The sequence below is a fragment of the Pteropus vampyrus genome, unplaced genomic scaffold, assembly GCF_000151845.1.
Source record: "Pteropus vampyrus isolate Shadow unplaced genomic scaffold, Pvam_2.0 Scaffold340, whole genome shotgun sequence".
Classification (NCBI taxonomy): Eukaryota; Metazoa; Chordata; class Mammalia; order Chiroptera; family Pteropodidae; genus Pteropus; species Pteropus vampyrus.
The window spans coordinates 1,123,699-1,145,924 of NW_011889121.1; the positions used below are offsets into that span (position 1 = coordinate 1,123,699).

The window sequence follows — 22,226 nt, forward strand, 5'->3', positions numbered from 1 at the left end:
TTATAAAAAAAGGTTGATTACAAATAAAGCAATAACTGACTAAATGGCAGGAGTCATTTGAGACCTGAGTACTAATCCTAATGTAAAGGCATATTTCTATATCTAATGCAGATCCATAAGCTAGTATCAGACTCACACTGTAATATTTTTATTGCCTATTTAATGTGTACACTCGCTTACACAGCAATCACATTAGCCACAAAATGAAAGTCAGTAGCTTGTGAGTGAAAGAAGATATATCAGAAAAAAGTACATATTTTATGATTCTATTTGTATAAAATTCTAGAAAATGCAAACTGATTTGTAGCATCAGACAGCAGATAAATGGTTGCCTACGGGTAGGGTGGGGTGGGAGGGATTACCAAGAAGAGGTTTGTGAGAGTGATGAATGTGTTCATTATCTTGATTGTGGTAATGGTTTCACTGGTGTATACATATGTCAAAACATCAAATTGTAATATTTAAATATGTGAGGTTTATTGTATGTCAACTATACCTCAATAAAGCTATTAAAAAGGTTAGTAGTTTGGCTCTAACACTACCTAAATGCATTACTAGGTAAAAAATATTTACTTTAAAACAATATATGCTTCCTCAATAAGGATAAATTACTACTGCAGTGTGCCACTCAAATTCATCAATTACAAATGAAGCATTAATTCTTCTAGTTTCTGGAAGTATTATCCTCTAACAAATCATAGTTCAGTCCTTCTCAGAAATTTCCCTCAGAAGATAGAAGCTTTCTTGCCCAAGATTACAGGGCCTGGAAGAGGGTAAAGGGGAAACTCATATTCGAATGACTGATAGATATATTTAAGGCTACAAAGGTTCAACCTCTTTGCCTCACTCAGAAATACTCTAAACGGCCAACCCAACTCCACATAAAACTAGATGATATCTCTCTTGTAACTACAACACAATTTTAACTCCTCCCTCTGCTCAATCCTGCTCTCTCTATTCCCTCCCCTGTGTTATTCTTAAGAATACTCCACAGTAAAACTTTTGCATGCAAATCTTTGTCTCAGAGTCTGTTTTTTGGAGAACCCAATTTATGACTACAACATAATCTGTCAAAAATTTTAAATGAAGAGAACAGAAGTACATACCTAAAGATATCATATAAATAAAATAATATCATGAAAATTTCTATCAGTATTCAGAAAGATTCATTATATAAAACAACGGCCATTTTTGTTCATTGCTTATTCACCTCGTTATCAGATTTCTGGAACAAAACGTAGGATACAAGTCTTTAGAGAAAACCCAAGAAACAGATTTGGTGAACATTTGGCATGTGATAACAGAGAATCTTTTGCAGAATGTCAGCTATTAGGGACATTGTCATGCTTTGGAAGAATAACTGTCATTAAGTTTTAGTATATGGAGGCACAACATTTTACCAATCTTACCAGATCAGTCTACCATGTCAAAATGTGAGCACATGCCAATAGAAATTACGTTTTACTACAGTTACTGTCAGGAACTTGGCTATTATTTTGCTACTTTATTAAAACCTGGATATTTATTTTATAACTTGATTAAAATGACAACATTAACATATACAGAATTAACTAGAAGCTAACTTTTGGAGGGTCGCTTCTCACTAAGTGAAATTATCATGAGAATTTTTTTCTTAGGATGAAGAGAGAGCATTTTCCATGAAAATCTCAATTGATTTTTACTACCTAGCAACATGAAACACATGTCTTAGTTCTGAGAGACAGACAAATGAAAAACGAGAAAAATTTCCCCTACAGGAAGCCCATCCAGGATGTTGAGTGGTAATATATACCTTTCATCTGATGAGAGACACAGGAAAACATGGCCTGTTAACTGAAACAATTCTTCCTTTCCTTCTACCCATTTTCATCTATCTTTTAGATATTGATTTCAAAAATCATTTCATATGTTTGACATCCAGAGGAAAAAAATGTAAATAAAGTCTTTCAAACTATTTTCATATAGTCCAAGAGACTATTTCTGTCAGCAGAATGAAAACCAAGTGTCCATAGGTTTCTTCAATGTAAAAAAAAACAACTCATGTATGTAAAAGAGGTGGTATAATCAGTACATTTTACTTTCTGAGTTGACTTATTGAAGCTAAACTACATATTTCTTTTGCCTTTTTGCTTTCAAATTCCATTATCTTATTTATAATAGAATGTCTGTGAGTTAGGTATTTTAAGTTCTGTCTACTTGCAGTGTTTGATATTAAGAGTAGACTTCATAGACAGAAATGCTATCATGAAAATAATTTAGACAGCTATTTTATGGAAAACATTTCATGTTTATATTTTCTAATATTCATAGTTATTCCCTAGGAAACATTTTTTGGAAAATATCATTGATAAAAATATCACTTATGACTAAGATGTTTTGAAGCAAAAGCAGAAATATTGAAGTGCTGTACAGATAAAGAATCTAATTTTATTCCCATTGATGAGACTGATAAGAGCAGTCTTCATACAAGATATATTTCTTACTGCCTTTCCTTTATAACTTCAAAAAGATACATAGTCTTGTCCAGCCAATAAGAGGTTGTTTAATAATAATAACTTGTTATAGTAATTGGTTGTACCTTTAATGATTAATATAAGTCACCAAACCCAAAAAGACCTTGATATAGTCCATACCAAAACTAGTGAAAATCTAAATGTTCCCCTTTAGCTACGCTGCAATCTATTTTCTTGCTATGTACAGAATCCTAAAAAAAAAAATGGGACTGGAAGTAATTCAGTGCTTTAAAACCCAATCTACAATTTAATTTCCTTTGTGACCTTTGAAACATCACAGTTATAAAAGTCTCACTTTTCTAATTCCTCAGATTTGCCGCAGGTGTTTCCTTATTAAGAAACAAAACAAAACCTTCACACAATTTCAATCCTCTCTCTTCTCAGGAAAGGAAGGATTTTCACTTAGCTTCACTTATCTCATCTACCCATGTTCTTCAAGCTTAAAATACTTCAAGCCTTGTTTATGTGTCCCTTAAACTTCCTTCTTTATACATTTCAAAAGCCTTGCTTGCTCTTTCTTTTGTTGTCATCTAGTCCAGTCTTATAGATCTCTAATCATTCTCATTATTCTTCATATTACCACTCATAAACCAAATGATTTTCATGTGCCAAAGAATTCTGATCATGAGGCAAGATTAACTAATGAGTAAAATTTGTCTTCATTCTTCCCTAGTGAGAACTAATTTATTTTCAGCTTTTCTAGAAAAAGATATATGAAGAATTACATTTTTGATCTTCCAGGACTTTAACTTTGAAATGTTAGAATGAGTAATGAACGTCTAACTAATACCATGCATGTAGTCTGCTGATCCAAATGAGTAACAGAGGCCTTTGTGGATAACGTGACCATAAAAAAGTTATTATAATTTTAACTTGTCCTTTGATGCTAGAAACAATACTGCTGGATAACTTGCAGAAGACTTGAAATAAAGTTTGCAAACAGATAAAATTTAATTAATCCTTTGACTAATCTCCCAAATAATTTATTTATTAGTGAAAGAAAAATACAATTTCCAGTTTTTATGCAATTCAAGAAGTGACCTATGTAGACTGTGTCTACACATGAGCTTTAATTTCTAGATCTAATTGTGTCACTAGTGTGATTCTCACCTTAAAAAAACAAAAACAAAAACAAAAACAAAAAACTAAGTCCAGTTAAAATTGTAAAGCAAGATTCATACATTCAAATAACTAACTACAGTTAAGTACATACAAATAGCAAAGGTAAACGTCAGTAAAAGAGTAAACAAACAAGTCAATGTGGAAGATTGAGACAGACATGCAAGCATCAGAATGTGAATGCTTAGGATAAGGCAAGATCCAAAGAAAGTAGGAATCGGAAAAGTAGCACAAATAAGCAAAAGAGTGAACAACTGGGTAAAGAAGGACAGTCAGCCTTATTTAGTAAAACAAGGCTCCCCTCCTCCATTCTGTAAAAGATCCTATTGGAGCTTTACCCATTCTCTTGACTCTTGACACTCTAGTGTGCCCTGGTTGATGTCCAACAGCCATTAACTCTATGACTTAATCTGAAGGCTCTCTCGCCCCTTGCCTAAAGTAATTCCAAGACACCTGTTTTATGATTTCCCAGACTTTCTCCACGGAATTAAGCTCCAGTCCTCCACAGCAAGCTGGCTTGATAATACTCTTGACAGGCTAATTTCTCTTCTCTTTCTTACCACCCCACTACTCTACCACAGCTTCCTGGGGTCACCTCCCAAATAAACAACCTGAACTCAAAACCTTGTCTCAGGATTAGCTTTGGGAGAAACCCAAACTAAAACATTCTTAACCTCCAAAATTTTATTAAGACCAAAATAAATTTTTAACCGTGGCTAGTCTGATCCTTTAGATAGAGTTAAGGGAAAGCACTTAACATGACTGGAAATTCCATTCATGCTTTCAAAAAATGTAACATGTACTCTTTTTTGAGATGGAGTAAGTGTAACAGGATACACAGAGACCTAGTAGGAGAGAGTGTGTGTTCAATGAATCATTAAATTCCAACTAATGTTAGGATTCAAAGGGTAGGTTTTTAAGAAATTTGAATTTTAATGTAAGGAATTAAAAACATATCGATTTCCAAGCATTAGATTCTATATAAATATACAAAACAGTTATTATCAGAAGGTTGTATCTAATCGCAAATCCAGTTTTATTTTGTTAATTTTTCTCACAATATTAAGCTGCTAAAATATAAATTTGATGGAGTCCCTTGCTTGTCTCATTGCATTCTGTGTATTTTTCGTTTATCTATGAGAAAAGAATGTTTCCCTTTTAGAAATGTTAGCTTAGATTGGAAAATGCTTATTATGTGCATTGCAAACCTACTTATTTACCACAGCTAGACAGAGACTCCTTCTTACTTTGTCATGCAGCTGCTTGTTTTTAAACAAATTTTGCCAAGAGACATAAACCAGATGGCCTTCTTCAAGGGTATACTATGAGCCGCAATAGTCAGCTTATGGTATTTCCATCAGCAGACAGCTGGGTATAGAAAGTCATGATGCTGTTCAGAAATGTAACTTCCACAAGTGTGACGAAGCACAAGGAAATTCTCAAGTTGGTAAATAAAACTGCATTTTCGAGTTTGTTTCTATATCCTATTTTTTCAGGAGACTTTAAATTTCTGCTTAATAATATTATAGTTTTTTTTTTTAAATAAAATTATACCTAACACAGTAGATTAGAGATAAATTGTGGAAAAATGGATTCAGGATACACTTGCAAGTGGAATCAACAAATTGTAGATTGGGCTGACTCAGAAAGTTATGTGTTCCATTAGAAATGTTAAACAATGCTGTAATATTCTACTAGGGTATTGTAGTATTTTAAATTGTTATCCCTAATTCTATTCTATAGTAGTATTATGTATCCTCACTCTTGACATGGCTTCGCAATGAGTAAAATATGCACTTCTGCTCTGAGACTTTGGGCTTGCCATATGAATTGTTTCAGACCTGGGTCCCTGAGTAAAACACATCAGGCCTATTCATTCAACCTACCATCCCACAGGATGTTATAGAGTTGGCTTACAGTATCCCTGTAAGCATGAGAATAATAGCCTACTGTTATTTTGGAGAATGTGTGTTACATAGAATTATTGTGACAGCAGCTGACCAATACTGACAGATCCAGTGGGGCCCAACAGACAGCTACCTTGGATCACTCCTAGGGAGATAAGGAAAAAGGGATATGACAAAAAAGAGAGTTGGCATCTATGTTCTAATCATGGTGCTAGTATTTTATGGAAGGTACTCATACAGATTACAGAACTACATCTCTGATTTCCTCAGAATTCCTTCAAAACAAGTTCATAGAATAACCATTGTTAGTTTAAATGGTGGGCTACACCTTTGAACGTTAGAGAAAGGCAGAGAGAGAGAGAGACAGAGAGAGAACTTCAAGAGAAACTAAACAGACAAAATTCACCTTTTGTGAAAAAATATAGTTTACATTTCTTCAAATATACAAATTATTCAAATGTTTAGAATTTCTAAAATGTCTATCTAAACTGTTATTTATTTTTCTGAGTATCTAGCCATTTTATGAAACCACATGGAATATTTTAAAATGTGTTATTTCAAGCTGAAATCTCTCAAAAACTACATTTTAGCTTGTAATGGGCACTCTTCCCTTGAGGAAAGTGATGTTTTCAAGAGGAATTTGAGATGGTCCATGGATAAAATAAAACTAATAAGAAAATAATTCTTGTGAAAATTGCCTTATAGGCAAGAATTTGCAATTCTCACTGAGTAAACCAATTGTTTAAAGTGTTAGAATTTTTTAAATGGCAACAAATTCCTCACCCTCCCACCCCCAGAATAGCAGAAATTAAAACGAGCAAGTAAGCAAATAAACAAAAAGTTTGTTGACTTCTACCCGAAGGTTATGTTTACTTTAGTAGCTAATGGGTATATATTTCTTTTTGAGAGAATGTTTATTTCTCTCAATCACCATAATTAGAAGAATATATCAGATATCAGATTATTCATACATTGCTAGAACCATACTTCAAAGTCATAATTCAGTTTTATTATAGAAAAGTGAAAGTAAATATGAAGAAAATTATCTTTCATAAATATTTTGTTGAATAAAGTATGACAGAGATAAAATTCTTGTTAATCAAAGAAACAAGAACCTTATTCATTCCAAAATATTAACTTTTGAGTGAGCAGTTTATCATTTATATTTAATGACCCAGTGATTTGAAAAAGTTAATATATATTGAGCAGCTACCATGAAATTATATTGTTTGGCTTTAGGGTGACAAAAGGTATATGGCACAGTTTCCGCCCTACAGAGATAAAAACTCTAATGGTAGAGTTGCACACAGCTGTGTAAGACATAAATTCATGATAAGCACTTGTAAGAGAAGTACATGAACAAAGAGTTCTAGGAGCACAGAGAATGGAATAATTGATCAAGACCAGTGAAGGATTTTAAATGGTGGTATTTGCACTGGGTCTTTAACAGTGAGTAGGAATCGGGCTGCCAAAGAACAAGTCAGGGTTCCTCAAGCCCTTGAGAAGGTCCTTCGCCATTTGGCTATGCCAAGCATCTTACAGAATCACAATCTATTTCTTCTACAGATATTGAACATGAAGACATCATCTTGTAAAATTTAAACATCTATTTAAAACACTGTACTGTCAGAAACCAGATTAAAAAAAAAAAAAACCTTTTTATATGTTTCCCTGTTGCCGCTACTGAAGAATGACATCTAGAAGACAGAACATAATCCTTGAACATTAGAAATCTTATGTGAAATGCACAGGAAGCAAGGGGTGTAGCAGACAAGAGCTCATAACCAGGGTCCAAATACAGTCTCTGGCATACACTTCAAGCATGAGACATTATTTATTCTCTCTAAACCTCAAGTTTCTCATCTGTAAAATACAGATCTCTTGAGGATGAAATCATATATGTAATACACTGAAAGCATACATGGCATGTGTATGTTCCTAAAAAAGAAGCAGCTCTTTAACCTCATGAAAGGTTATTTTATATGTCCAGAAAAAGAAATGTCCTGAAATGTTATGCATTGCCATAATTGTAGCTTTATGCTTAGATCCTTATTTAATAGTGGAATACTTGGAGTTAGCAATCTAATCTGCAAAAATTTACCAGCCTTCATCAAAGTAAGTAAGTAGGTGATATATAACCAAGGAGCACTATGACAATCAAGTTATCTATCTCTCTCCTTAGCTAAACAGTGGATTTCTTGTAAACGGGGAAGTCAGACAAAATTTGATTAATGAGAAATTGTTTTGAGGATGTGGAGAGAAAGAAGAGTGGGTATTGAACAATGATGAAAAACTTCCACTTTTATATTAGCAGAATTCAGGAAGCCAGAGTAAAATGTTAGCTGAAGCAGAGTTCATAAAATTATGTAAGAAAGTAGGGAAAGTAGGGAAGTAACCCTAGACTCAGCTACCCTTTGTACATATTTCTTAAGGCTGCTAAAAAAAAAAAAACACGTTTTCTCTATAAATACTGAAGACTGTTAGTGTTCTTTCAATAACCAATCTCCCATTTTTCCATACATGTATATGTTTTGGCAGAGCATATAACATCCAGGAATAAATATCACATTTCCCATCCTCCCTTGCAGCTTAGGTGTAGTCATGTGACTGACTTCTGGCCAATGAAGTATAAGTGTAAGTAAAACATGGCTTCTTCCAGGAAATCTCTCTAAAATATAATTGGTATTCATTATTTATTCCTCTCATCATTCTTGGATTGTGGATGTCATGAGAACTCCATCTTGTAACACGTTCATGAGGACTCACTATATAAAGATAACTGTATAGAAAACAGGAATGAACAAAGCCATCATACCTGCCTTGACTGTAAACTCCTAGGTTTTTAAGAAGTGAGAAATATGTTTCTGTCTTAGTGAAGGCATTGCTACCTTAAGCCTATTTTTTCTCTGCCAAAACAAAACAAAACAAAACAAAAACAAAAACAAAACAAAAACAAACAAACATAAACAACTCTAATTGATAAAGTCAAGAAAACTTCTTGAAAAATTACATTTAATGAAGTTTTGCTTTCTTCTAAAATTCATCTCTTCTCTGTAGAGGGAAAAAAAATATATATTTACAGAAGAAAATTTGTGACTTGACAAAGTCAGGAAACATACAAGTAAAGCCAAATAATGGCATTATTTCCAAAATGAAGCTATAGACATAAAATTGGTTTCTATATTAGATCATTTTCCTTTTGGTAATAATGAAAATATAAGTTTATGTAGATAACAATCAAGCAAACTATAGCTGCCTGTACACTGAAGAAGCAGAATCATCTATGGTGAAGAATGGAAATGTGTGTCTACAGCTATCCTGGGAAACAAAAATGTTCAATTACTTTGAGAAAAAGATTCAGGATATTGATCTATGGTTAACTCTGAGATTATGTGAATTTTATATCTAGTCAATTTCTTATCTGAAGCAAGTTTTAAGCTAACCTCTATGTGAACTGTAAAGATTTATAAGAATTCGAAAATGTTGAAGATATAAGGCAAATGATTTTGTATGAAATGGCTCTCATAAAAAGCAAATCATTCTGTAACTCTTGAGTGCTTTGAACTAGCAATAGAAACATACAGAAGATAAGTTGATGGGCTGAATCGAACATATTATATGCATTTCAAATGCCCTTTTATTAAATAAACACAATAGATCCCTTTCATTCAGTTCCTTCACCAACTGTTCTCAACAACTAAGAATTCAGAAGAAATTATAAGTAAAGCAGGAAATATAAATCAAGGGATAGTTTAGGGATCTAATTCAAATGGTGTACTGTACTGAATAGTTCATGTTTTAAACAGAGTTTCAAAAATCAGAATTATGGGTAAGAATATTTTCATTGATGATTGGTTTGTTTTAATGAGACTGTTTGATAGTCAATACATTAACATTAAATACCTCCTAACACCAACTATAAGGGACTGATTTTTGCGGTTTAAAGTTTGCCTCTTGTGGTAAAAACCTCCATGTAATTGAAATCAGCAGTCAAATTATACACCTCATTTTGGGCTGTTAAGTGAAAACAAAGACTCCTCTATTTGGCCCACAGTTGCTCTCTCAGTAGTGTTCAAAGGGCAACAACTAGCCACTGAAAGATATTCACAATTGGTATGGATTGGTTTAGATTCTACAAATCCTGGGAAGAAATATAAACACTTGAACAGAACAGCACGAAATAGAAGATAGTGTGCAGGAGGGGCAAACCCTTAAACTGAGGAAACAGATATAGCAGAGTAGATGATGTAGAGGCTAAACTTAGTGAATGAAGGGAGATTATAGAGAATGACAGGTAACTGAAAGATTTGCCTTTCTTAAAGACCTGATGATTTATTTTTGGCATATATGACATGGATGCTTTAATATTATAGTTTTCATCATCATCATTATCACCAAATAGTATTAACCATATGCATTGTACTGGGCATTGTGCAAAGAAGCAAAATTGATGTGGTTTCTGACATCCAGAAGCCAATAAAATAAATCAGACCAATCAATGTAGATGAAGGTAGAAGAGCAGATAGTGAATAAGATACTTACTTATCTGGGGAAAACTTAAAGGTTCAGCATTTAGGTCAGTTAGTATGTCTGTATGTCTATGTATAAGAATGTTTCCTGATATATCTATGGAGGTTAATTATGTATTATTTTCTTAAACAAGCTTTAAAAGTAAATTCTATAAAATCAGTGACAATAAATAATGATTTAAAAAAATATATTGATGCTGAGAACCAAAACAGAAGCCTTCCCCATATACTATGGTCTCAATAGCACCTTAAAGTAGAACACAGGAAACTTTACTTCTTCTGCTATTTAACACATCTGCCCCTACATCGTCCCCATGAATAAATAAATGAGAATTCATTCCCCTGGTCAGTTCAAAGAGATGCACTGAAATAAGATGTAAAAAACTTACCCAAGAGACTTTTTTTTAACCTCTTAATTCTACGAGCTTCAAAAACCAATAGTAGAATTATGTATTGGCACATATACATATACTTGGGGAGAAAATATGAAGATCCAATCCTGCATGAAAATCTTTACATTGAGCAGAGCCTAATTCTAAGACCACAATGTTAATCTTTCCTGAGTTTTCAGGATACTATGTGTGTTTATCATGTATTTTCCCAACTACATATGGCATTGTGACAAATAGAAAAGGCTAATAATGCTGCTATATCTGAATGTCTCATGTGGGAACGAACAATTCTGGAAAAGCTCCCTGATTATGCATCTGTCCAACTTCCACTTTAGAGGATAAAACTGTAGTGATGGCATGAGAATTAGTATATTATTCTTTCCCTCTGTGTGTAGTGTGGGGTTACATTCCTCACCTTGACATGCGAGAAAAATATGTATTGAATGTCTTCACAGAAAAGTTACAAGTGAAATAGCAAATGCTTATGAGAGAGTTGTATGAGGAGTAAACTCGCAAAATCACATGCTTATTCCCTAGAGTCTGAATACAGAGATGATTAAGGCACTTTCTCTTCAAATCAGATTTCTTTGGCTTCTATTCCTGTTTTCTCTCCTTCCATTGTCTCATTTTCCTTCATGCAGTACAAACGGCAGCAAGAGTCTGAGTGCTTTAGTACTGTGGGCCTGGCCCTAAGGGAACTAAACAAAGGAGAAATCACCGGGGAAGCAGCTTCCAGCTCTACCACCCTCAGTATCTTATTGACATGAGGCACTGTGCTCCCGGCATGATGGTTGTAAATTCAGGAAACTTTCTTTAGAGCAGTGGTGCCCACAATACTTATCTTAGGGTCTGTACTGGTCAATTATAAAGTGTTCAGGGGTCCATGGTGAAATGTCAAAACTAGACCAATGTAATATGCTTTTCTTAAAGCTGCACCTTTTGAAAAATTCTGAGTTAGGTCTTTCCTATACTTGAAAAAAGTATATATTTATTATTTTTTTAATTTTAAGTGTAAATTTCATTCAAGTACAGCATACATATAGAAAGTGTAGAAATCACAAGTGTACAGTTCCATAAACTTTCTTAAAGGAAATATCTTAATCAACCAGCATCCAGATCAAGATATAAAATGTTACTCAGAACCCCTGAACCTGATCCTGAATTATTCTTCCCAATAAAGGCAACCATACCTGACCTTTAAGCCTCGATATGCCTCTTTTTGAGTTTTAAGTATATAGAGTCATACAATATGTATCATTTTGTGTCTGGCTCCTTTTATACAACACTGTTTTCTTATTTTTTATTCAATGAAATATCATTGGTAATCAATTTGATTTTTAAAATGCCCTCATACTCATTTCCCAATATTTTTGATATTTTTTTCTCTAGAAATTCAATATTATAAAAATTATTGTTTGGTCTCATGTCTTCTTTACATCAGATCTAAAGCTCAGAATCACCTTGAATTTAACCACTTAAATGTATGGGTGAGTCATCCCAAAATACCTGACTAAATGCAACTCTAAGGAGGAATACCAATTTAAAAAAAAAAATCACTTGCTTGATGTCAGACTAGAACCTTGTTGTTATGCAATAATGCCATCTTATGGCTACATAGCAATTTGTAGTCTAGAAACTTCTTTCGCTTTTATTATTTCATTTGGACTGTGCTATCCCCTTAGGCTTGGGAGTCATTTCCTAAACATGGGGCAAAGTTATTAATGGTTTAAGGGATAGCAAAAATGGTATGAGAAAGAAAAGACAACAGAGTACTTGACACTTAGTAGGCCCTCAAGTGTTTTTCTGAAAGAAAAAAAGGAAGTTTTTTCTAATACTAAGGAGATATTATGTTAATTTTCTCTTTATTTTCACGTGCTTCCTGTAGGTATCGTTTATAAGTAATGAGTAACCCACCAAGAAATAGATGAAAACAGAATTTAGCAACAATGTCCCATACATTTAAATATTAATCTTATATATATGTATATCTACCCATATACATGGTACATGGGATTCAAGGATTTAATGTTTACTATATTCACTATTTGTGTTTCCATGGACAGGAGCCACTTTTAGTATTTTGATAACTTGTAAGTTCACTGAAGCACATGTTGAAATTCTATATGCTGGAAGACAATATTGGAAGCAGGTCTCTTAGAGTAGACAATGACTGAGCAGTCACAAATCAATCTGGATTTTAATTCTCTACTTGCCCTCTCCTAAAGAGTAATGTCTGTTTTACACTATGAAATTAATATAAGTGAGTTTTGTCATTATGGCATTCATGAATTTGTTGATTAATGATGGTCTCAGAACCTATGCCTTAGGAATGCCAAGAGTCTAACACATTTTGTCATATTTGTAACTTATTGTGAGTATGCAAACATAGTAGAACTTGATATTTTGGTAAAATAGAAATACTCCATGTAGGATGAGCTTGAGCAAGTCATTTAACATCTTTGAGATTTAGTCTCTCCTGTAAAATAAAGCGGGACAAAAATCACTAATGTATTTTCTAGCTATAAAAAAATCATTTATTATTAATGATTAAGTATCTTTAATAGTTTAGATTATTGTTCACCAAATATTCATCCTTCTTCACCATCTGCTAATGGATGGGACGACTTTCCCAAATTCTATGGATATTAGGCTTGCTCTGGCGAATTGACTGTGAGTGGACTTGACATAGTCCACATATATTATGGCACAGGCCATAAATGCTCTTGGGAGGTTAGGCTTGTTTTATACTCTGATTATCCATCATGAGCAAATCATGCCACTGGCCCTTCATCTTAGGCCCAGAGTAAAGACACATGCAACATGCAACCTGCATCCGAGGTTAGGGGGATTTGAATCACTGTATTATGGCAATAGCTAAATAATATACTATCATACATGGATCATATATGAAGAAATACCAATACTTTCTTACTGACTCAAAAATATTTTGATTTAACCTCGAGATGGGTTATTTAAAAATTTAGTAAATTTTTATTGAGAACCCAACATGAAGGCTATACTGGCCATTTGTCTATTTATGAAGGTATAACTTCTAATCTTTCTAAGGATTCAAGAATCTACCATTGTATGGGCCTTGGTGGGAGACAAGTCCCTAACTACCATGACAAAAAAGCCCAAATTCCAGCTTTTTATTTTCCCTGACCCCTGGCAGTTAGAACCTAGTTATATGACCTCAGCTTGCCTTATAATAGGACTCTGCAATTTATGACCCACCAGCAAAATCTGGCCCACCACCTGTCTTTGTAAACAAAGTTTTATTAGAATAAGCATTGCCCATTCATTTATATATTATCTATGGCTTCTTTTAACCTACAACAGTAAAATTGAATAGTTTCAACAAAGATATATGGCTTGCAAAGACTAAAATATTTACTAACTGAACCTTTAGAGAAAAATATCAACCCCTGCCTTACTAATAGTTCTGTCAGAAATCTTAATTCTGAAATTAGTGACACAAAAATAAGTAATAATTTAGATACTTTTTGGCAGTGATTGTAGCAAACATTATTCAGTGACAAAGATACTTCTGAGTATACCAGCATATCATGGCTTTGAAAGCAATTTATTACTTAGATTCATTTTGTGGCTTGATGCTGGATGTGTTTCTGAATGCCTAGCCTGGTCTTCTTTGATAGTTTCTGCCCATTTTTAAAGCTGGATTTCAGGCCTTTCCATTGATTCTATGAGTTACCTGATATCCTTCTAATAAACTGTGTAATTCTACCTAAGGTTAGCAGAGCCACTTTCTGTTAACTGTAACTCAGAACCTCGAATGGTTCACAGACCTTGCTTTATTACTGACCCTGTGTAAGATATTCCTTTTCCACTCCCCAGAATCTTGCTCTTGCCATCTAGCACAGCTTACATCTATTAAGCCATGTTTTACTGACTGCTCATTTTCTCTCTAGGACTGGGGGATTCTTCAGAGCAGGGACTGAATTTAATTCATTTTTCGATAGTGCTCAGAAAAATGCGAAAGAATATCAGAATAAATTAACAGGCATGAAGACGATCAGAGCCATAAGACCACCATTTTTATCATCAATATTGCCAAGCTTAACTGAGTCATCATCATGTATAAGCAATCCTCTAAGCACTCTACATGCACTCTGTCATTCAGTCCTCATAATGACCTTATGACTTAGAAAATATTTTTATCCCATTTTATAGATAAGGGAATTGTGGAGCATAAAAGTTAAGGAACTTACCGAAGGACACAAAGCTAATCAGTGGCAAAGCCAGGATTCCAAAACAATTTGGACTGTATATGATTTAAACCAGTTTTATCTGAGACTAGACGAAAAGACAGGATATTTAATAGTTCCTCACCAGTTACTACAGAAGGTCAATTAGAATAAAATTAAGATACTCTTCCAGCCTCTAGATATGAAAAGAGCGAGTCTAAGGCTGTTAGAGAAACTCTATCCTTTGCCAGACATATGAAAGGCCCCAGGTTTGGGGTGAAATTTCAGTTTACCCTCTCTATGGAATGACATTGGTGTTTCTGCTTCTTTTAAAGTCTACGGTTAAAGGTGAACTGAAAGGAAAGCATCTATATGACCTGGTGAGAAGGGAATAACTAGCTCACTGGATAAAGGTGACATATATAAAGTATGGGAGCAGCCTCAGAAAGCAGAAAGTTTCACCACTGCTTTTAGTACAGAGTAGTAGATGCCTATAGAAGCACAGTGATCACTGGCTACCCATGACCGCTCCTCCCACAAGTTTCTTAGGTGATGGTGTTAGTGGCCTGGATGGCTAAGAGAAAACACTGTCTGAGAGAAGATGACAGAGACAAGAATATCCCAACATGGGAATAAGCGCTCCAAAAGAGGGTGATGAAATCGACCTCACTGGAGTAGCTTACATAAGAGGATCATAATGACTCAGTGTGGGATATTGAGAGAAGGTATACCACAGTGGCATTATAAGTTTGTCTTTTATGGCATATGTACAGGGTTGTTGAGTTTGTTTTATCAATACTGGCTTTGGATACCCTGGGGACAGCTGTTTTCCAGAAAGTTGAGATAAAACTATTAGACCAGCCAGGGATAAATATTCTCAGGTTTCTGAAAGGAGGCTTCAGTCCAGACATGCTGAACATCCACTTTGTACTCAGTACTATATTAGTACCAAGCATATTGTACAAAATAAAAGATAGCTCTTGTCTTTAAGGAGCTTGTGCAGGAGGTACAAAAGTAAACACATTGATTACTATGTGGTAAATTCTAGAAGTAGGTTACTTTGGAGCCACAGAGTCTGGCAACATTTACAACTACATAACTAGTATATTGATATTATATTACATTAAATGTGAAAATAATATCTAAGTTTCCAGACTTTATAGTAAACTTTAAGAAAGAAAGAACATCTCAGGTGAGATCTGAAGGACAGATAGGCCAGAAGGAGAACAAAACATATGAAGATCTTCAAATCGAATTAACACTGCTAGAGCAGAAATTGGAGGGACGGTAATGTAGGCAGGAATTAAAAAGCAGTGAGGCTGACCAGATAAGCAGGGGACATGTGAAGGCTTTATAGGCTCAGTTAGTGAGTATGGACTTTATTCTAAGGGAAATGAAATTATAGTATTGAAGTTCTTACACTTTGGAAAACAACTCTGGATAAAAGGTGATTAGGAGCAAAGTAGGGATTCTCATTGGAGATAACCAAGATTTCTGCTAGAAGTATTAGTTTAAGAATCTAATGTAGTAAATGAAGAACTACAATAGAGGGAAGGTTAGAAATGGACAGAGATGAGAGATATTTAGGAAGTTCACTATAGCTATTAAAAATGATTTGATTTTCCTTGAGAATAATGAAGAAGACTGTCTTAGGACTACAAATCGTTGAAACAAATTGTTTTAAAGCCATTAGACCTTTATAAATTTTAACCTAAAATTAAAAGAGAAAACAATACTCTACCTTCTTGAGGCTGAAGAATGTATATAAATTCAAAAATTTTGGTAAAAAGTTAGATACTTTTAATTAAGGTAAGCACTAAAACGCTGTTTTAAATCAAGCCAACACATTCTTCATAGCAAAAAAGTAAGTGGGGGGACTTCAAAATGTAAAGTAATGCCTTCAAAATAGAAACAATTAAATGAAAATAAACTTTTTGTTCATAGCTTATATTTTAAACATATTAATCCAAGTATCAAACTGATATAAATATATAGAACACAGGTTTGACCAAAGATATACATTTTATATTATACAAGTATTTACATTAACTCGATTAAATAATCAAACCTTTTTTGACATTATCTGAATTTTAGCAGATAATATAGTGCTCCAACATAATGCTAACTTTAGTACAAAATAATTTGTTCTCACTCCACTTAACTTTCTCCAGTGATAGTGATACCTCTCTCTCTTCCTCTCCACCTCTTTTTTTCCATTGCTAACATTGAAATAAACTCTAGAGTTCCCTAAAAACAGGTATAATAATTTAGTAAAATGGAAGTGTTACCTACCCTTGGCGGTCCTTGTACATTTTGTTGACTCTTTCCCATTGGAAATCGAGCCGTGAGAGAGCTTCCTGGAGCTTCGCTCTTTCCGCAGGTGTGGCACTTTGCAATGCTGCTGTCTTCTTATTCTGAATAATGTCAATCCGCCCTGCGATTTGTTGCAGGCTGTCTTTTATATTCTGTAATGTTAAAATTTTAAAACAAGTCAAAAATGAATCAGTTGTTTAGGGAAAAAGAAAAAAAGAAATGTATCAATTTCAGAAGTAACAGTCTTGCAATTCTTAATTACTGACTTTTAAAAAATCATCAGCGCTGAAGCCCACTGGTTTCAACATGCTCAAATTCAATGCATAAACTACACTCATCTTGATACAGTCGATCCCTCCCTCCATTTTAAGACTCTATTTTCATTTGGCTTCTGTAACCTGGACACTTCTTTCTGGTTTTCCTTCCACCTTCATGACTACTGCCTCTAAGGCCCCTTTGCTGAATCCTTCTCCTCTTATTAATCGTTACTATTGGAGTGCTCTAGCATAGTTTTGACACTACTTCTCTTGGTCTTATTGATGTAAATACCCACTACACAACAATGACTTCCAAACTTTTATCTTCAGCCCTGACCTCAACTGACCTCCAGACTCAAAAAACCCAGCTACTTACTTGACACTTGGACATCTCATGAGCATCTCAATATGGCCCTAACTAAATTCTGAACTGCATCCTCTTATCTTTCTCTTCCCATGGTTTTCCGCATTTTGATAAACGACATATCAATTAATAGTTATTCAGGCTGACAACCTTGGAATCATTCTTGAGCTTTCTTTTTTAACCTCCAGAATTCAAATCATTGGACAGTCCTGTTGGCTCTACTTCCAGAACATAGGCAGATTTTGAATCTTTCTCATTACCTCCCCTGCTATAGTTCTGTTATAAGCTGTCATTATATCTCACCTGGATTATCGCAATAGCTACATAAATGATTCTCCTGCTTCTAGTCTTGACCCTCTCCCAGTCAATTCTCCAGACAACAACTAGATTCTTTTAAAACATAAAATCAGATCAAATTACCCTTCTGGTCAAAACCCTCAATGGCTCTTCATCAAACCCATAATCCTTACCATGGCCTACAAAGCTCTATATGATGTGGCTGTGTGCAATCTACAGTTTTAATCTTATCTTTTCCTGCTCTCTTCCAAGTACACAATATTTCAGCCTCATTAGCCTCTTTGTGTCCCTTGAGCAAACCAAGCATACTCTTGCTTCAAGGTTTCTGCACTGTTTTCTCTGCCAAAATATTCTTTTCCTCCAAGAAATTTATGTCTGGTTTCCTTACTTCTTTCTCACCTCAAAGGAGCTTTCTCTACTACTTTCTCTACTACTCTATGTTAAATAGCAGCCCTGATCACCCTGTATTCCTCATTTTTCTTTATGTCACTTATGACTAACATTAAATTATATATCTAGTGGTCTCTCTACACCACTAGGCTAGACCCTATTAGTGCAGGGATGTTATTTTCCAGAGCTGAAAACTATCCTGGCACATGGTAGGTACCAATACATATTTGTTGAATAAATGAAGAAACAAATATATCCCATAAATTAACTCCATCATTTTTTATCTAGACTATATTTATGGAAAAAAATCAAAAACCAAAAATTCATCATGCAATAAAAATCTTTTAAAATACTGATTTTCAAAAAAAAAATACTAAAAATTACATATTTGGCTGATCTAGTTAGTATGAATTTATTTTGTTCATCTGAATTATTACAAAGTCAATTCAGCAAATGTTAATTGAGCTTATCCATGTAAAAGGATCAATACAGAGAAAGCAAAGTTAGGTGAAGCACAGTTTTATTTGTTTGTTTTTGAGACGTTTTAAATTGATATTATTCTGGTAGTAAGAAGAGGGTATTGTTTGGAGAACTGAAGGAAAAAATAAAATTGTAGAAGCCCCAGCTGGATTATAAGAAAGAATATGATGTGTGGTTTAAGTGGTACCAAATATTTTCTGGAAGTTCAGAGAAGGAATGATCATACATCATATTTGGTTACAAGCTCAGGAAAGAGATCATGAAGGAAGTAAAATTTAGGGTTGACACAGATGAGTAGTTGAAGTGGGTAGGACATTATAGTTAATGAGTTATACACATGCTAAGGCAGGGAACGTGAGCAGGCATATTTGGCTGACGTTTTGGAAATGCAGAGAATTAAAGGAAGATGGGTCAGGAAACAGGCCGGAGAGATTTAATGATATGCTTTGAAAATTCTGCACGTAATCCAGTAACAAGTGGGAAACCATGATTTCTAAAAATATTACACAAAAATTCAAATATATACAAATGCAGGAAAATAGTACAGTCCCCATGAACCTATTGTCCAGCACTACCTCTTAGGAAGCTACAGTCAACCTTGTTGCATTACACTCTCACATATTCACCTCCTCAACTTATTTTGAAATATTATTTTGAAATAAACTGATATAATATTTTATCCATAAATACTTCAGCATGTGTTTTCAATATACATCAACTCTTTTTAAGGAAAGTACATATAACTCCATTATGACACCTACAAAATTAACAGAAATTCATTAATATAATTAAATATCTAGTTGGTGTTCATTATAGCATTGAATTAAAAAAGGAGTTTAAAAATATGAAGAATTGGCAGAACTGACTGTTAGGTGAAAAAGAGAAAAGGCTTGAATAACTCCCAGGTTTCTGGCTTGGGTATACAGATGAATAGCGGTGTCACCAAATAAAAAGATTTCCAACGGGTGACCAGGTTCCATATATGCATGCATGCTTGTGTGTGTGTGTGTGTGTGTGTGTGTGTGTGTGTAAGCGATGAGTTCAGATTTAGATGTAATCATTTTGAAAAGCGTTTGGGCATCAGAGTGTACAGATCCAATAGGCAATTGGCATCAGATTTTGAGAAGAGGAATAGGATGACAACTACTCTTGTACCATACATATATTCATATTTCCACATGGTCTGGGCTTTCTGAGCAAAGAAATTCAATACTAGGTTAAAGAATGATTGAATAGCAAACACACCTTGGAGTTTAGACTAGTGCGCTGTTCCAGAAAGTCATCTCTCTGGAGAATTTTGCTTACTTACATTCTAACTTACCTTCCAAGAATAATAGACCTCTACCTTCCTTTCCACCTGAAGAGGATTTGTTTACATTCCAGAGCAAAGGTCTATGCCATCTGTCTGTCTGTCTCTTTCTCTCTCTGTTCCCACTCCCTGCCCCTCAGATATAAAAGAGTTTCCTTATATAAGCTCTTTTATTCATAATTTGGGGGTTTCTCTCTTGTACTGCAACACTCACATGATAAACATCTGGCCCTCATTACATTTTCCTGTGGGGATTTGGGGCATGGGAGCTGGTGTAACGATGCTGTTGAGTAATTAGTGATATGTTCTCTGATTCAGAGATCTCGGGTTTCCTGCCAGGGTAGATAAATATAGATATAAAAACTTAACAAATATCAATAAAAGAAATACTTTTGCCTACTTTCAGTCAAGATTGAAGAGGACTTTAACCATGTATGAGATGGAGAGAAGGCTAGATAGAAAGTGGCTCTTGCTGAACTTGTAGCATCCCAAGCATCCCAGAAGGCAGGCTCTGAAAGCAAACTCAAGTTGAATTGGGCAGCAGTATAAAGGTTATAGGTAGACGTAGATCTTAGAGGATTTTCCTGCCTCATTCTAAGACTTCTATCTGTAGTGCATGAAAGCTTGCCTTGGAGGAGAACTAAGCTGTAGAAACAGAGGAGAATATAATATAATGCCAGTTGTAAGGGGTAAAAGTCAATCTTATAGTGAGAACATAAAAAAAACAGAGCAGCGTGTTCCCAGGTCTTTCAAATCAGCTAGAAACAAGGTAAGATACAATGGTTATGCTGATGTGAATTAATTTGAGAGAGAGAGAGAGGTTGTTTATAAAATTCCAAATTGTTCTCTTCAAGTCCATGTACACCTTGTGATTGGAAGGCTCCATTCTTTTTGTTAAGCAACTCAATTTAGCTCTGTGGTAAGAGTACTTATCTGACAGGTCAAGTATTATCATACGAGAGAACGGAGGCCATGTCAACACAGACATACTCTGTGAGAGTACTTATCTGGAGAAATTCAGGTTAAAACTGTCGTCTATGAGTGCTACATACGAAATTGCTAGTCATTGGAATATAGACATTGTTTAATTGCACGAGATGTTTAAGTTACACAGAAAAAGATTTTTAGAGTGAAAAGAGTGAGAATAAAGGTTGCCTAAGGATAAACCTCTGTGGAAGGCAGAGGCTGAGGAAAGATATAAATATGCCTAGAGAGTAACTCTCATCAGACCTCGAAGGAGACCTAAAAGAGTAAAATATTTCAAAATCAAGGGAAGAAAGAATATCGGGAAGGAGGGAGGGAGCTGTCATCAAGTCAAATGCAGCTAGAAACAGGAGGGGAAAGTCAGCTTTGGCAATTTAGGAAGTCATTGGTGAACTTACTCAGAGCAATTTTAGCATTTTGAAAGTGTGAAAATATAAATCTGGACAGGGCAAACTGTTTTCCACTGTCATTTTCTTTCACTACAAAATTGAAAATAGCTTAGTACTACATTGCAGTTTGCATTATTTGACACAAGACACATCTTTAGTGAAGAAATGTTTACTACTAATACAAATAAAACTTATAAGAAAAAAATTTTTTTTAGAGAATGGATGTGGTATATGTTAGCAATGCCCTAGAAGTCACTAAAGTTTGCCTCTTATAGTCTTTTTCTTTTTATTCACCTGGCAAAATTTCATGAACATCTGATGACTCTGCATCTAGAGATTTGGGTAGAATATTTGGGGCTATCCCACAAGCTTGATTAGGTTAGGTGCTAGAAACATGTGCCAACATGACTTCTTTGTTATTTCTGTTAACTTGACTGAACTGGGCAGCCTAATTCACCACAACTTGCACTGGATCAACTCTTGATGATATGAGTTGTGGATTCCATTTTAGTGTAGCTGCTAGCCCAAGGACAAAGATCCAGAAATTTGTCAGGTACTCCACTTGATACCAAATAGACTGACAGGCTGATTACTTAAATTCATATTGGGGCAACCAGCCACATTTGTCTGTACATTGGGAACCCAAATATTTAAAATGAATGGCTGTAATCTCATACGAGGGTACTATTTAAAAGAAGAGAAGGAGGATCTCTGCCACTAGAATAAAAGTAATCCATTTATGGTTTTGATGTGGGGTATATGTGTGCATGTGGTTTCT

The 22,226-nt window shown here is 34.5% G+C and overlaps 1 protein-coding gene across 2 annotated transcripts in view; it reads right to left on the minus strand.

Annotated features, from left to right (window-relative positions):
• Positions 1–22,226, minus strand: part of DMD (dystrophin) — a 2,089,898-nt gene that overhangs the window by 1,095,766 nt on the left and 971,906 nt on the right. For both annotated transcript variants that reach the window (XM_011378471.2, XM_011378473.2), the window contains exon 43: positions 16,958–17,130. In XM_011378471.2, the coding sequence (XP_011376773.1) occupies positions 16,958–17,130 (173 nt within the window). The remainder of the gene's footprint in view (positions 1–16,957; positions 17,131–22,226) is intronic.